The sequence below is a fragment of the Salvelinus alpinus genome, chromosome 18 (genome assembly GCF_045679555.1).
Source record: "Salvelinus alpinus chromosome 18, SLU_Salpinus.1, whole genome shotgun sequence".
Lineage (NCBI taxonomy): Eukaryota > Metazoa > Chordata > Actinopteri > Salmoniformes > Salmonidae > Salvelinus > Salvelinus alpinus.
Window position 1 is genome coordinate 49,596,804 of NC_092103.1, and position 13,889 is coordinate 49,610,692.

At 40.6% G+C, this 13,889-nt stretch overlaps 1 protein-coding gene across 5 annotated transcripts in view; it reads right to left on the reverse strand.

Moving 5' to 3' along the window:
• The window catches only part of LOC139544433 (angiopoietin-1 receptor-like), a 79,883-nt gene that overhangs the window by 42,753 nt on the left and 23,241 nt on the right, over positions 1 to 13,889 (reverse strand). For 4 of the 5 annotated variants that reach the window (XR_011668871.1, XM_071351515.1, XM_071351516.1 and 1 more), the window contains exons 2-6: positions 9,570 to 9,710; positions 9,103 to 9,282; positions 7,287 to 7,397; positions 4,407 to 4,559; positions 2,099 to 2,230 (exon numbers count right to left, since the gene is read on the reverse strand). Coding sequence is in view for 4 of the 5 variants with exons in the window: in XM_071351515.1 (XP_071207616.1) it covers positions 2,099 to 2,230; positions 4,407 to 4,559; positions 7,287 to 7,397; positions 9,103 to 9,282; positions 9,570 to 9,710 (717 nt within the window). In the remaining variant the exon portion in view is untranslated. The remainder of the gene's footprint in view (positions 1 to 2,098; positions 2,231 to 4,406; positions 4,560 to 7,286; positions 7,398 to 9,102; positions 9,283 to 9,569; positions 9,711 to 13,889) is intronic. The other variant, XM_071351518.1, reaches the window with a different exon arrangement.

Consider the following 13,889-nt stretch of genomic DNA (forward strand, 5'->3'; position numbering starts at 1 on the left):
ATTAGATATGAGATGTAGTCCTACCAGCCTATTAGATATGAGGTGTAGTCCTACCAGCCTATTAGATATGAGATGTGGGCCTACCAGCCTATTAGATATGAGGTGTAGGCCTACCAGCCTATTAGATATGAGGTGTAGGCCTACCAGCCTATTAGATATGAGGTGTAGGCCTACCAGCCTATTAGATATGAGGTGTAGGCCTACCAGCCTATTAGATATGAGGTGTGGGCCTACCAGCCTATTAGATATGAGATGTAGTCCTACCAGCCTATTAGATATGAGATGTAGTCCTACCAGCCTATTAGATATGAGATGTGGGCCTACCAGCCTATTAGATATGAGGTGTAGTCCTACCAGCCTATTAGATATGAGATGTAGTCCTACCAGCCTATTAGATATGAGATGTAGTCCTACCAGCCTATTAGATATGAGATGTAGTTCTACCAGCCTATTAGATATGAGATGTAGTCCTACCAGCCTATTAGATATGAGGTGTAGTCCTACCAGCCTATTAGATATGAGGTGTAGTCCTACCAGCCTATTAGATATGAGATGTAGACCTACCAGCCTATTAGATATGAGATGTAGTCCTACCAGCCTATTAGATATGAGATGTAGTCCTACCAGCCTATTAGATATGAGGTGTAGTCCTACCAGCCTATTAGATATGAGATGTAGTCCTACCAGCCTATTAGATATGAGGTGTAGTCCTACCAGCCTATTAGATATGAGATGTAGTCCTACCAGCCTATTAGATATGAGGTGTGGGCCTACCAGCCTATTAGATATGAGGTGTAGGCCTACCAGCCTATTAGATATGAGGTGTGGGCCTACCAGCCTATTAGATATGAGATGTAGTCCTACCAGCCTATTAGATATGAGATGTAGTCCTACCAGCCTATTAGATATGAGGTGTAGGCCTACCAGCCTATTAGATATGAGGTGTAGGCCTACCAGCCTATTAGATATGAGGTGTGGGCCTACCAGCCTATTAGATATGAGATGTAGTCCTACCAGCCTATTAGATATGAGATGTAGTCCTACCAGCCTATTAGATATGAGATGTGGGCCTACCAGCCTATTAGATATGAGGTGTAGTCCTACCAGCCTATTAGATATGAGATGTAGTTCTACCAGCCTATTAGATATGAGATGTAGTCCTACCAGCCTATTAGATATGAGATGTAGTTCTACCAGCCTATTAGATATGAGATGTAGTCCTACCAGCCTATTAGATATGAGGTGTAGTCCTACCAGCCTATTAGATATGAGGTGTAGTCCTACCAGCCTATTAGATATGAGATGTAGACCTACCAGCCTATTAGATATGAGATGTAGTCCTACCAGCCTATTAGATATGAGATGTAGGCCTACCAGCCTATTAGATATGAGATGTAGTCCTACCAGCCTATTAGATATGAGATGTAGTCCTACCAGCCTATTAGATATGAGATGTAGTCCTACCAGCCTATTAGATATGAGGTGTAGTCCTACCAGCCTATTAGATATGAGGTGTAGGCCTACCAGCCTATTAGATATGAGGTGTAGGTCTATCAGCCTATTAGATATGAGATGTGGGCCTACCAGCCTATTAGATATGAGATGTAGTCCTACCAGCCTATTAGATATGAGATGTAGGTCTACCAGCCTATTAGATATGAGGTGTAGTCCTACCAGCCTATTAGATATGAGATGTAGTCCTACCAGCCTATTAGATATGAGGTGTAGGCCTACCAGCCTATTAGATATGAGGTGTAGGTCTATCAGCCTATTAGATATGAGATGTGGGCCTACCAGCCTATTAGATATGAGATGTAGTCCTACCAGCCTATTAGATATGAGATGTAGTCCTACCAGCCTATTAGATATGAGATGTAGTCCTACCAGCCTATTAGATATGAGATGTAGTCCTACCAGCCTATTAGATATGAGATGTAGTCCTACCAGCCTATTAGATATGAGATGTAGTCCTACCAGCCTATTAGATATGAGATGTAGTCCTACCAGCCTATTAGATATGAGATGTGGGCCTACCAGCCTATTAGATGATGTTTTTTTTACAAAGCCATTTATAGTCAGCATTCATTGGCTTTTTTACCAGTTTCACAGGTTTGTCCCTTGAAGCCAGGTGGACAGATACACTCTCCTGTCTCATCATGACAGACCCCTCCGTTGGAACACACAGGACAGCTATGTTCACAGCTAGGACCCCACAGGCCAGGCTTGCATTCTAGGATTGAAACAGAGCACTCGTTAGAAAGCAATTCTCTGGTCTGAAAATAATCCTGGACCAAAATGGGTTGGATTGCAATGGACTCCATTTAATTGGGTTGAGACAATTATAATTGGTCAATTGAATTTCCAGCGTAGGTAACAGATAAAAGTTTGACACAAAACTGACGAGGGAAAAACCAGGTTGTTTTGAAAGAATAAGGAACATTATGTAGTATTATTCCACGCCAATAGTATTGTGTAGTACTCCAATAGTATTGTGTAGTACTCCAATAGTATTGTGTAAAAGTAGAACTGCAGTAGTATTCTGTAGTGGGTTGCAGTAATTGTTTTATTTTACTAGGCAAGTCAGTTAGGAACAAATTCTTATTTTCAATGACAGCCTAGGAACAGTTGGTTAACTGCCTTGTTCAGGGGCAGAAGGTAGTACTTTTACACAATGTCAGGTACAAAGGTTTGTCAGCTCAGTGATTTGAACTTGCAACCTTTCGGTTACTAGTCCAATGCTCTAACCACTAGGCTACCCTGCCGATGGGTTGTATTACAATAGTATTTGGTGGTATTGGGTAGTATTGTGTAGTGTTGGGTATTATAGTGTATTGGGTGCAGTAATGTTGTATTACAATAGTATTTGGTGGTATTGGGTAGTATTGTGTAGTGTTGGGTATTATAGTGTATTGGGTGTAGTAATGTTGTATTACAATAGTATTTGGTGGTATTGGGTAGTATTGTGTAGTGTTGGGTATTATAGTGTATTGGGTGCAGTAATGTTGTATTACAATAGTATTTGGTGGTATTGGGTAGTATTGTGTAGTGTTGGGTATTATAGTGTATTGGGTGCAGTAATGTTGTATTACAATAGTATTTGGTGGTATTGGGTAGTATTGTGTAGTGTTGGGTATTATAGGATATTGGGTGTAGTAATGTTGTATTACAATAGTATTTGGTGGTATTGGGTAGTATTGTGTAGTGTTGGGTATTATAGTGTATTGGGTGCAGTAATGTTGTATTACAATAGTATTTGGTGGTATTGGGTAGTATTGTGTAGTGTTGGGTATTATAGTGTATTGGGTGCAGTAATGTTGTATTACAATAGTATTTGGTGGTATTGGGTAGTATTGTGTAGTGTTGGGTATTATAGTGTATTGGGTGCAGTAATGTTGTATTACAATAGTATTTGGTGGTATTGGGTAGTATTGTGTAGTGTTGGGTATTATAGTGTATTGGGTGCAGTAATGTTGTATTACAATAGTATTTGGTGGTATTGGGTAGTATTGTGTAGTGTTGGGTATTATAGTGTATTGGGTGCAGTAATGTTGTATTACAATAGTATTTGGTGGTATTGGGTAGTATTGTGTAGTGTTGGGTATTATAGTGTATTGGGTGCAGTAATGTTGTATTACAATAGTATTTGGTGGTATTGGGTAGTATTGTGTAGTGTTGGGTATTATAGTGTATTGGGTGCAGTAATGTTGTATTACAATAGTATTTGGTGGTATTGGGTAGTATTGTGTAGTGTTGGGCATTATAGGATATTGGGTGTAGTAATGTTGTATTACAATAGTATTTGGTGGTATTGGGTAGTATTGGTTAGTGTTGGGTATTATAGTGTATTGGGTGCAGTAATGTTGTATTACAATAGTATTTGGTGGTATTGGGTAGTATTGTGTAGTGTTGGGTATTATAGTGTATTGGGTGCAGTAATGTTGTATTACAATAGTATTTGGTGGTATTGGGTAGTATTGTGTAGTGTTGGGTATTATAGTGTATTGGGTGCAGTAATGTTGTATTACAATAGTATTTGGTGGTATTGGGTAGTATTGTGTAGTGTTGGGTATTATAGTGTATTGGGTGCAGTAATGTTGTATTACAATAGTATTTGGTGGTATTGGGTAGTATTGTGTAAAAGTACTAACTTCTGACGATGAGCCTAGTGATGGGGTTGTATTACAGTAGTATTGGGTAGTATTGTGCAGTACTAACTTCTGACGATGAGCCTGGTGATGGGGTTGTATTACAGTAGTATTGTGCAGTACTAACTTCTGACGATGAGCCTGGTGATGGGGTTGTATTACAGTAGTATTGGGTAGTATTGTGCAGTACTAACTTCTGACGATGAGCCTGGTGATGGGGTTTTATTACAGTAGTATTGGGTAGTATTGTGCTGTACTAACTTCTGACGATGAGCCTGGTGATGGCTGATGTGGACTTGGCTCCAGCGATGGACCTGGCTGTGTAGAGACCTGCGTCTGAAGACGCCACTCCCTGGACGGTGTACACCAGGATGTCTGGGATCTCATTCTTAGGTACTGAGTGAATGAAGGAGCCTGGGAGAGACAAGATGTTTCACATTACATTTACAGTTAGGTTATATGGGAAGTGACCTTATTTACTGTCAGGGTTACATGGAGAAAATTTGACCTCTCTGGAAATTAAAATGAATGGCCCTCCCTTCAGCTAAAATATATTTTACCTAAACCATCCCTGAACGCTTGAAAAAACAAAACAAGTGACCCTCCCCTATACCCCAAATAATAATTAAAACAAAGTGGGTAGCAGAGAACATGTCTATCGTTTACGCCCTTCACTAACGTGGAGGGAGGCTATTTTATATGTAAAGTGCAAGGTGGGTGGAGGAATTGACAACAAAAATCTATGGATATAGCAGCCTATAGCCTAATGTAGTCTGTCAAACAGGAAGGACTACCTCTTATTTCTTAAACAGGAAGAAATAGGCTCCAACACGAAGTCCTCTTGTTGTTAGTAAAGTAATTCAAATGAAGACGGTTTCAATGAATTATGCTGAATCTTTACAACTGTCCGTTTCTGATTGGTTGTGCTGCTGCTGCTTCAAGTTTCAGCACCACAATGTAAGTTACTCGAATCTCTGATAAATACAGCATGGTCAAGAAACCTATTGTTTTTGAATAAAAATCTGTTATAGTAGTTGCAAGCGATCGCAGTTGACCTCCAGTCCTCTTTCTCATCTTCGTGCTCTTATCAAACTGAACAGAACATAGGCTTTTGGCTATTTTTGGGGGGGGGATATTTTCTAAATAAACCTTTGACTCTCCTGCTGAACTGCCACTGTCGGCCTACACAGTACAGTATTAGCTAGGCAAAAGGTTTTCGTCAGCAAGAGCAGTGCCCGGTGCTCAGGGTTGGAATATCCATTGCGGTGTGTAATTCATTCTAGTTTTATTTACACCATCCCTACAGCTATCTTAGAAATACAACGTTGCTCTGTGCTTCTCCCAGCATGCACTTCATAACCTATAGGCTATGAATCATTTGATTGAGACCACACTAAATAACATATAGGCGCACTTGATATTGCCCAGCGGACAAGGTGAAGGGCAGCATCTGCCACACATTGATACTTCGGACTAAAAGACAACAAATTATAAAACAATGAGAAATATAGAAATGTCATCAATTACAAATTCGAACTAGATTTTTTTAAAACATGAAACCCTCCCCTTTACTGAAATTGAAAAAGCATGACCCTCCACCATTTTATTCCAGGTAATCAATCTGTGACTGTCGATCCATCCCTTAGCAGACACTCTGATCCAGAGTGACTTACAGTCAGTGCATTCAACTAAGGTTGATAACAAACTACATGCTGATCATCAGTGTTAAACACGAGGGGCTGAATATTGTTGACCAATCAATCAAATGTATTTATAAAGCCCTTTTTTGTTTTTACATCAGCCGATGTCACAAAGTGCTGTTCAGAAACCCAGCCTAAAACCCCCCAAACAGCAAGCAATGCAGATGTAGAAGCACGGCGACTAGGAAAAACTCCCTAGAAAGGCCGGAACCTAGGAAGAAACTTAGAGAGGAACCAGGCTCTGAGGGGTGGCCAGTCCTCTTCTGGATGTGCCGGGTGGAGATTATAACAGAACATGGCGAAGATGTTCAAACATTCATAGATGACCAGCAGGGTCAGATAATAATAATCACAGTGGTTGTAGAGGGACCAGGGGCCATATGTATCAAGCCTATCAGAGTAGGAGTGCTGATCACAGATCAGTTAAGCATTTTACATCACAATGTATAAGAATACATGGAGAGGGGGGACCTGATCCTATATCAGCACTTCTACACTGAGACATTTGATACATACGGAGGCCAAAATGCATCCAAACCCAACTACTCCTTAATCTGCATTGAGCCCCTGTCAGAAGGACTGCAATGTGGTTTAGACAGGTTAAGAATAGCATGAAGGACTGCAATGTGGTGTAGATTAGCATGAAGGACTGCAATGTGGTGTAGACAGGTTAAGAATAGCATGAAGGACTGCAATGTGGTGTAGACAGGTTAAGAATAGCATATACACAATATGAGCATTAAAAAAAAACATAAAACTTACCAGAAAACAATATACAATACACGTACACTCACTAGCCAGTTTATTATGTACACCACCCCATTCACGACAATGGTTCGCTCCTACAGACAGTGAGTCACGTGGCCGTGGCTTGCTATATAAATCAGGCAGACAGGCATCGAGGCATTCAGTTACTGTTTTATTGAATGTTAGAATGGGGAAAAACGAGTGACGTAAGCGGCTTTGAGCGTGGTATGATCGCCAGATCCAGTATCTCAGAAATGGCCGCCCTCCTGGGCTTTTCACGCATGACACGTGTCCCCAACTGGCGGCCTGCTTGCCCAATTTGGCACACGGGTGGTTTTATTTGGCCCCCCAAGTTTTTGGGGCAATTTTAAAAAATATATTTACAGTACCAGTCAAAAGCTTGGACACACCTACTCATTCCAGTGGTTTATTTTTGACTATTTTCTACATTGTAGAATAATAGTGAAGACATCAAAACTACGAAATAACACATACGGAATCATGTAGTAAGCAAAAAAAAACTATCAAAATATATTATATATTTGAGATCCATCAAAGTAGCCACCTTTTGCCTTGATGACAGCTTTACAGAGAGACATCAGCAACCATTCCAATACAAACAAAACAAAACACATTTTTATGTAAACAAACAAGCAAAAAACCGATGTAACTATTTACATACTGTAAGACTTACCATTCTTAAAGATGACTGCGTCCTCTGCGAACACTTTCCTGCGAGTGAAACAGATGTTGACATCTTCTCCTATACTGACTGTGATGGTTAGCGACTTTGGCAGGAATGCAGCTGGGGAGGCAAACACAAACAACTTTACTCTCAGTGGTGGGGTAGATAACATTACTCTCAGTGGTGAGTAGACAACATTACTCTCAGTGGTGGGTAGACAACTTTACTCTCAGTGGTGGGTAGACAACTTTACTCTCAGTGGTGGGTAGACAACTTTACTCTCAGTGGTGGGTAGACAACTTTACTCTCAGTGGTGGGTAAACAACTTTACTCTCAGTGGTGGGTAGACAACTTTACTCTCAGTGGTGGGTAGACAACTTTACTCTCAGTGGTGGGTAGACAACTTTACTCTCAGTGGTGGGTAGACAACTTTACTCTCAGTGGTGGGGTAGATAACTTTACTCTCAGTGGTGGGGTAGACAACTTTACTCTCAGTGGTGGGTAGACAACTTTACTCTCAGTGGTGGGTAGACAACTTTACTCTCAGTGGTGGGTAGACAACTTTACTCTCAGTGGTGGGTAAACAACTTTACTCTCAGTGGTGGGTAGACAACTTTACTCTCAGTGGTGGGTAGACAACTTTACTCTCAGTGGTGGGTAGACAACTTTACTCTCAGTGGTGGGTAGATAACATTACTCTCGGTGGTGGGTAGACACCTTTACTCTCAGTGGTGGGTAAACAACTTTACTCTCAGTGGTGGGTAGACAACTTTACTCTCAGTGGTGGGTAGACAACTTTACTCTCAGTGGTGGGTAGACAACTTTACTCTCAGTGGTGGGTAGACAACTTTACTCTCAGTGGTGGGTAGACAACTTTACTCTCAGTGGTGGGTAGACAACTTTACTCTCAGTGGTGGGTAGAGAACTTTACTCTCAGCGGTGGGTAAACAACTTTACTCTTAGTGGTGGGTAGACAACTTTACTCTCAGTGGTGGGTAGATAACATTACTCTCAGTGGTGGGTAGACAACTTTACTCTCAGTGGTGGGTAGACAACTTTACTCTCAGTGGTGGGTAGACACCTTTACTCTCAGTGGTGGGTAGACAACGTTACTCTCAGTGGTGGGTAGACAACTTTACTCTCAGTGGTGGGTAGACAACTTTACTCTCAGTGGTGGGTAGACAACTTTACTCTCAGTGGTGGGTAGCAGAAACTAGACAGGCACAAGGTGAATGGGGGCACAGTTTTGCAGTGACTTTGCAGTGTGACTTAGGGTCCAGTAAGGATGGCATCAGGCAAACAAACACTTTGACTGGAAGTCAAATCCAATGTTCACCTTCTAGCAATCAACTCCCCTTTCTGTCTGTCTGTCTGTCGGGTTGGCATTGTTCGTGTTTCATTAGGTAGTTAGAATAACAGTGTTTATCCTCATTATCTATGGGTTGTTAGTGTTTCCTTTAGTAGCATCTTGCAATGACAGTAGTGTGCACCCTGTGTGTGCTCTCATAAACACAACCATACACCACACAGGGACCCAAACAGGGGTCTCCTAGCAACAACCATACACCACACAGGGACCCAAACAGGGGTCTCCTAGCAACAACCATACACCACACAGGGACCCAAACAGGGGTCTCCTAGCAACAACCATACACCACACAGGGACCCAAACAGGGGTCTCCTAGCAACAACCATACACCACACAGGGACCCAAACAGTGGTCTCCTAGCAACAACCATACACCACACAGGGACCCAAATAGGAAAGCCTCAAAACAATAGAATAGAACTGTACACGCTAGAACACCATATCAATGCGTTATCACCTTCATTCAGCATCTTATATGTGTATATCTGATTTGTATCACTATTTTTCGCCCTGCAGTAGAATTTTCCAAAGATATCACTGCGAGTCTTCCACTCAATCTTGGAGGCATGGGGGTAGGCTGTATCGGGACGGACGGGCAGGCTCTGGGGGTGGTTCAGGGGGTAGTCACGGCCCATACCTAACAGAAATGTGCATGTTAAAAAACATTTGGAAATACAAGAATTACACAATAGTCACTTTATTGTAACACAAAATGTATGATAACATGTTAAAACTGCATTCTACCTTGTCTTTGCGGTTTGGTTTCACAAGTTTACCTGAAAAGCTAGTTTGTAGTGCATTTCCTAATTCCTAGATCAATTCAAATGTATTGGAAACAGGTTTTAAAGACATTTCACATGCCGTGGAACGTGTTAGAATTGCAAACGTAATGTGTTAATCTTGTGTGAAAGTCCCATCCCATACCCAGGATACTGCTGGAGCTGGAGGTAGTACTGTCTTGCCGGGAGGTCCAGTCACTACTGACACAGTGGAGGGAAGAGTCTGATGATGTCACCATGGGGTCAGGGTTCACCAAAGTCAGGTCTGCTATGTCTAGGGCATCACCTAAGACAGACAGACAGACAGACAGACAGACAGACAGACAGACAGACAGACAGACAGACAGACAGACAGACAGACAGACAGACAGACAGACAGACAGACAGACAGACAGACAGACAGACAGACAGACAGACAGACAGACAGACAGACAAGTATCAGGTATTGAACAGATAAGTATTAGATATTGAACAGATAAGCATCAGATATTGAACAGATAAGTATCAGATATTGAACAGATAAGTATCAGATATTGAACAGATAAGCATCAGATATTGAACAGATAAGTATCAGATATTAAACAGATAAGTATCAGATATTGAACAGATAAGTATTAGATATTGAACAGATAAGTATCGGGTATTGAACAGATAATTATCAGGTATTGAACAGATAAGTATCAGATATTGAACAGATAAGTATCAGATATTGAACAGATAAGTATCAGATATTGAACATATAAGTATCAGGTATTGAACAGATAAGTATTAGATATTGAACAGATAAGTATTAGATATTGAACAGATAAGTATTAGATATTGAACAGATAAGTATTAGATATTGAACAGATAAATATTAGGTATTGAACAGATAAGTATCAGGTATTGAACAGATACGTATCAGATATTGAACAGATAAGTATCAGATATTGAACAGATAAGTATTAGATATTGAACAGATAAGTATTAGATATTGAACAGATAAGTATCAGATATTGAACAGATACGTATCAGATATTGAACAGATACGTATCAGATATTGAACAGATAAGTATCAGATATTGAACAGATAAGTATTAGATATTGAACAGATAAGTATCAGGTATTGAACAGATAAGTATTAGATATTGAACAGATAAGTATTAGATATTGAACAGATAAGTATCAGGTATTGAACAGATAAGTATCAGATATTGAACAGATAAGTATCAGATATTGAACAGATAAGTATCAGATATTGAACAGATAAGTACCAGATATTGAACAGATAAGTATTAGATATTGAACAGATAAGTATCAGGTATTGAACAGATAAGTATTAGATATTGAACAGATAAGTATCAGATATTGAACAGATAAGTATCAGATATTGAACAGATAAGTATCAGATATTGAACAGATAAGTATTAGGTATTGAACAGATAAGTATCAGGTATTGAACAGATAAGTATTAGATATTGAACAGATAAGTATCAGGTATTGAACAGATAAGTATTAGATATTGAACAGATAAGTATTAGATATTGAACAGATAAGTATTAGATATTGAACAGATAAGTATCAGGTATTGAACAGATAAGTATCAGATATTGAACAGATAAGTATTAGATATTGAACAGATAAGTATCAGATATCGAACAGATAAGTATTAGATATTGAACAGATAAGCATTATATATTGAACAGATAAGCATCAGATATTGAACAGATAAGTATTAGATATTGAACAGATAAGTATTAGGTATTGAACAGATAAGTATTATATATTGAACAGATAAGCATCAGATATTGAACAGATAAGTATTAGATATTGAACAGATAAGTATTAGGTATTGAACAGATAAGTATCAGGTATTGAACAGATAAGTATCAGGTATTGAACAGATAAGTATTATATATTGAACAGATAAGTATCAGGTATTGAACAGATAAGTATTATATATTGAACAGATAAGTATCAGGTATTGAACAGATAAGTATCAGGTATTGAACAGATAAGTATTATATATTGAACAGATAAGTATCAGGTATTGAACAGATAAGTATTATATATTGAACAGATAAGTATCAGGTATTGAACAGATAAGTATTATATATTGGACACAAAAGACAAGCTGGAAAATAGTTCCAGATGCTTATTAGCAGCAGTAAGGGTAGCATCAGATATGACATGCATTGTAATCTGAGACATTATATACTGTTCATACAGTACAGTAATCTGTATCGTTGCCCTCTACATGATATTGAGGACGTTGGTATCTGTGCAACACTACACGGCACAGCCAGATGAGGACTGGCCACCCCTCAGAGTCTGGTTCCTCTCTTGGTTTCTTCCTAGGTTCCTGCCTATCTAGGGAGTTTTTCCTAGCCACCGTGCTTCTACATCTGCATTGCTTGCTGTTTGGGGTTTAGGCTGGGTTTTAGTACAGCACTTTGTGATATTAGCTGATGTAAAAAGGGATTCATAAAATACATTTGATTTGATGCTAGTGTGTGTGTGTTATTAATCCACAGGCAGAGAATCATGTAACATTTACAAAGACTGTGTCTGATTAAACAGACTAGGCTAGGTAATGACCAGAGGAGCTGGCTAGATACTAGTAGGTAGACAGGGAGATACTACTAGGTAGACAGGGAGATACTACTAGGTAGACAGGGAGATAGTAGTAGGTAGACAGGGAGATACTAGCAGGTAGACAGGGAGATACTACTAGGTAGACAGGGAGATACTAGTAGGTAGACAGGGAGATACTACTAGGTAGACAGGGAGATACTACTAGGTAGACAGGGAGATACTACTAGGTAGACAGGGAGATACTACTAGGTAGACAGGGAGATACTAGTAGGTAGACAGGGAGATACTACTAGGTAGACAGGGAGATACTACTAGGTAGACAGGGAGATACTACTAGGTAGACAGGGAGATACTACTAGGTAGACAGGGAGATACTAGTAGGTAGACAGGGAGATACTAAAAAAAGTTATTGATGACTTCCGGCGCCGAAAAGAGATGGCCGCCTCGCTTCGCGTTCCTTGGAAAATATGCAGTATTTTGTTTTTTTATGTGTTATTTCTTACATCGGTACCCCAGGTAATCTTAGGTTTCATTACATACAGTCGGGAGGAACTACTGAATATACGATTAACGTCAACTCATCATCGTTCCTACCAGGAATATGACTTTCCCGAAACGGATCCAGTGTTTTGCCTTCCACCCAATACAATGGATCTGATCCCAGCCGGCGACCCTGTGCGACGCCGTAAAAGGGGCAAACGAGGCGGTCTCGTGGTCAGGCTTCGGAGACGGGCACATCGCGCTCCACTCCCTAGCATACTACTCGCCAATGTCCAGTCTCTTGACAATAAGGTTGATGAAATCCGAGCACGGGTAGCATTCCAGAGAGACATCAGGGATTGCAACGTGCTCTGCTTCACGGAAACATGGCTAACTCAAGAGACGCTAACGGAGTCGGTGCAGCCAGCTGGTTTCTTCATGCATCGCGCCGACAGAAACAAACATCTTTCTGGTAAGAAGAGGGGCGGGGGGGTATGCCTTATGATTAACGAGACGTGGTGTGATCATCATAACAACACACAGGAACTCAAGTCATTCTGTTCACCTGATCTAGAACTCCTCACAATCAAATGTCGACCGCATTATCTACCAAGGGAATTCTCTTCAATCATAATCACAGCCGTATATATTCCCCCCCAAGCAGACACATCGATGGCCCTGAACAAACTTTATCTGACTCTTTCTAAACTGGAAACCACACACCCTGAGGCTGCATTCATCGTAGCTGGGGATTTTAACAAGGCTAATCTAAAAACAAAACTCCCTAAATTCTATCAGCATATCGATTGTGCTACCAGGGCTGGAAAAACCCTAGATCATTGTTATACTAATTTCCGCGACGCATATAAGGCCCTCCCCCGTCCCCCTTTCGGAAAAGCTGACCACGACTCCATTTTGTTGATTCCAGCCTACAAACAGAAACTAAAACAACAAGCTCCCACGCTCAGGTCTGTTCAATGCTGGTCCGACCAATCTGAATCCACGCTTCAAGACTGCTTCGATCACGCGGATTGGAATATGTTCCGCATTGCGTCCAACAACAATATTGACGAATATGCTGATTCAGTGAGCGAGTTCATTAGGAAGTGCATTGACGATGTCGTACCCACAGCAACGATTAAAACATTCCCAAACCAGAAACCGTGGATTGACGGCAGCATTCGCGTGAAACTGAAAGCGCGAACCACTGCTTTTAACCAGGGCAAGGTGACCGGAAGCATGACCGAATACAAACAGTGTAGCTATTCTCTCCGCAAGGCAATCAAACAGGCTAAGTCCCAGTACAGAGACAAAATCGAGTCGCAATTCAACAGCTCAGACACAAGAGGTATGTGGCAGGGTCTACAGTCAATCACGGATTACAAAAAGAAAACCAACCCCGTCGCGGACC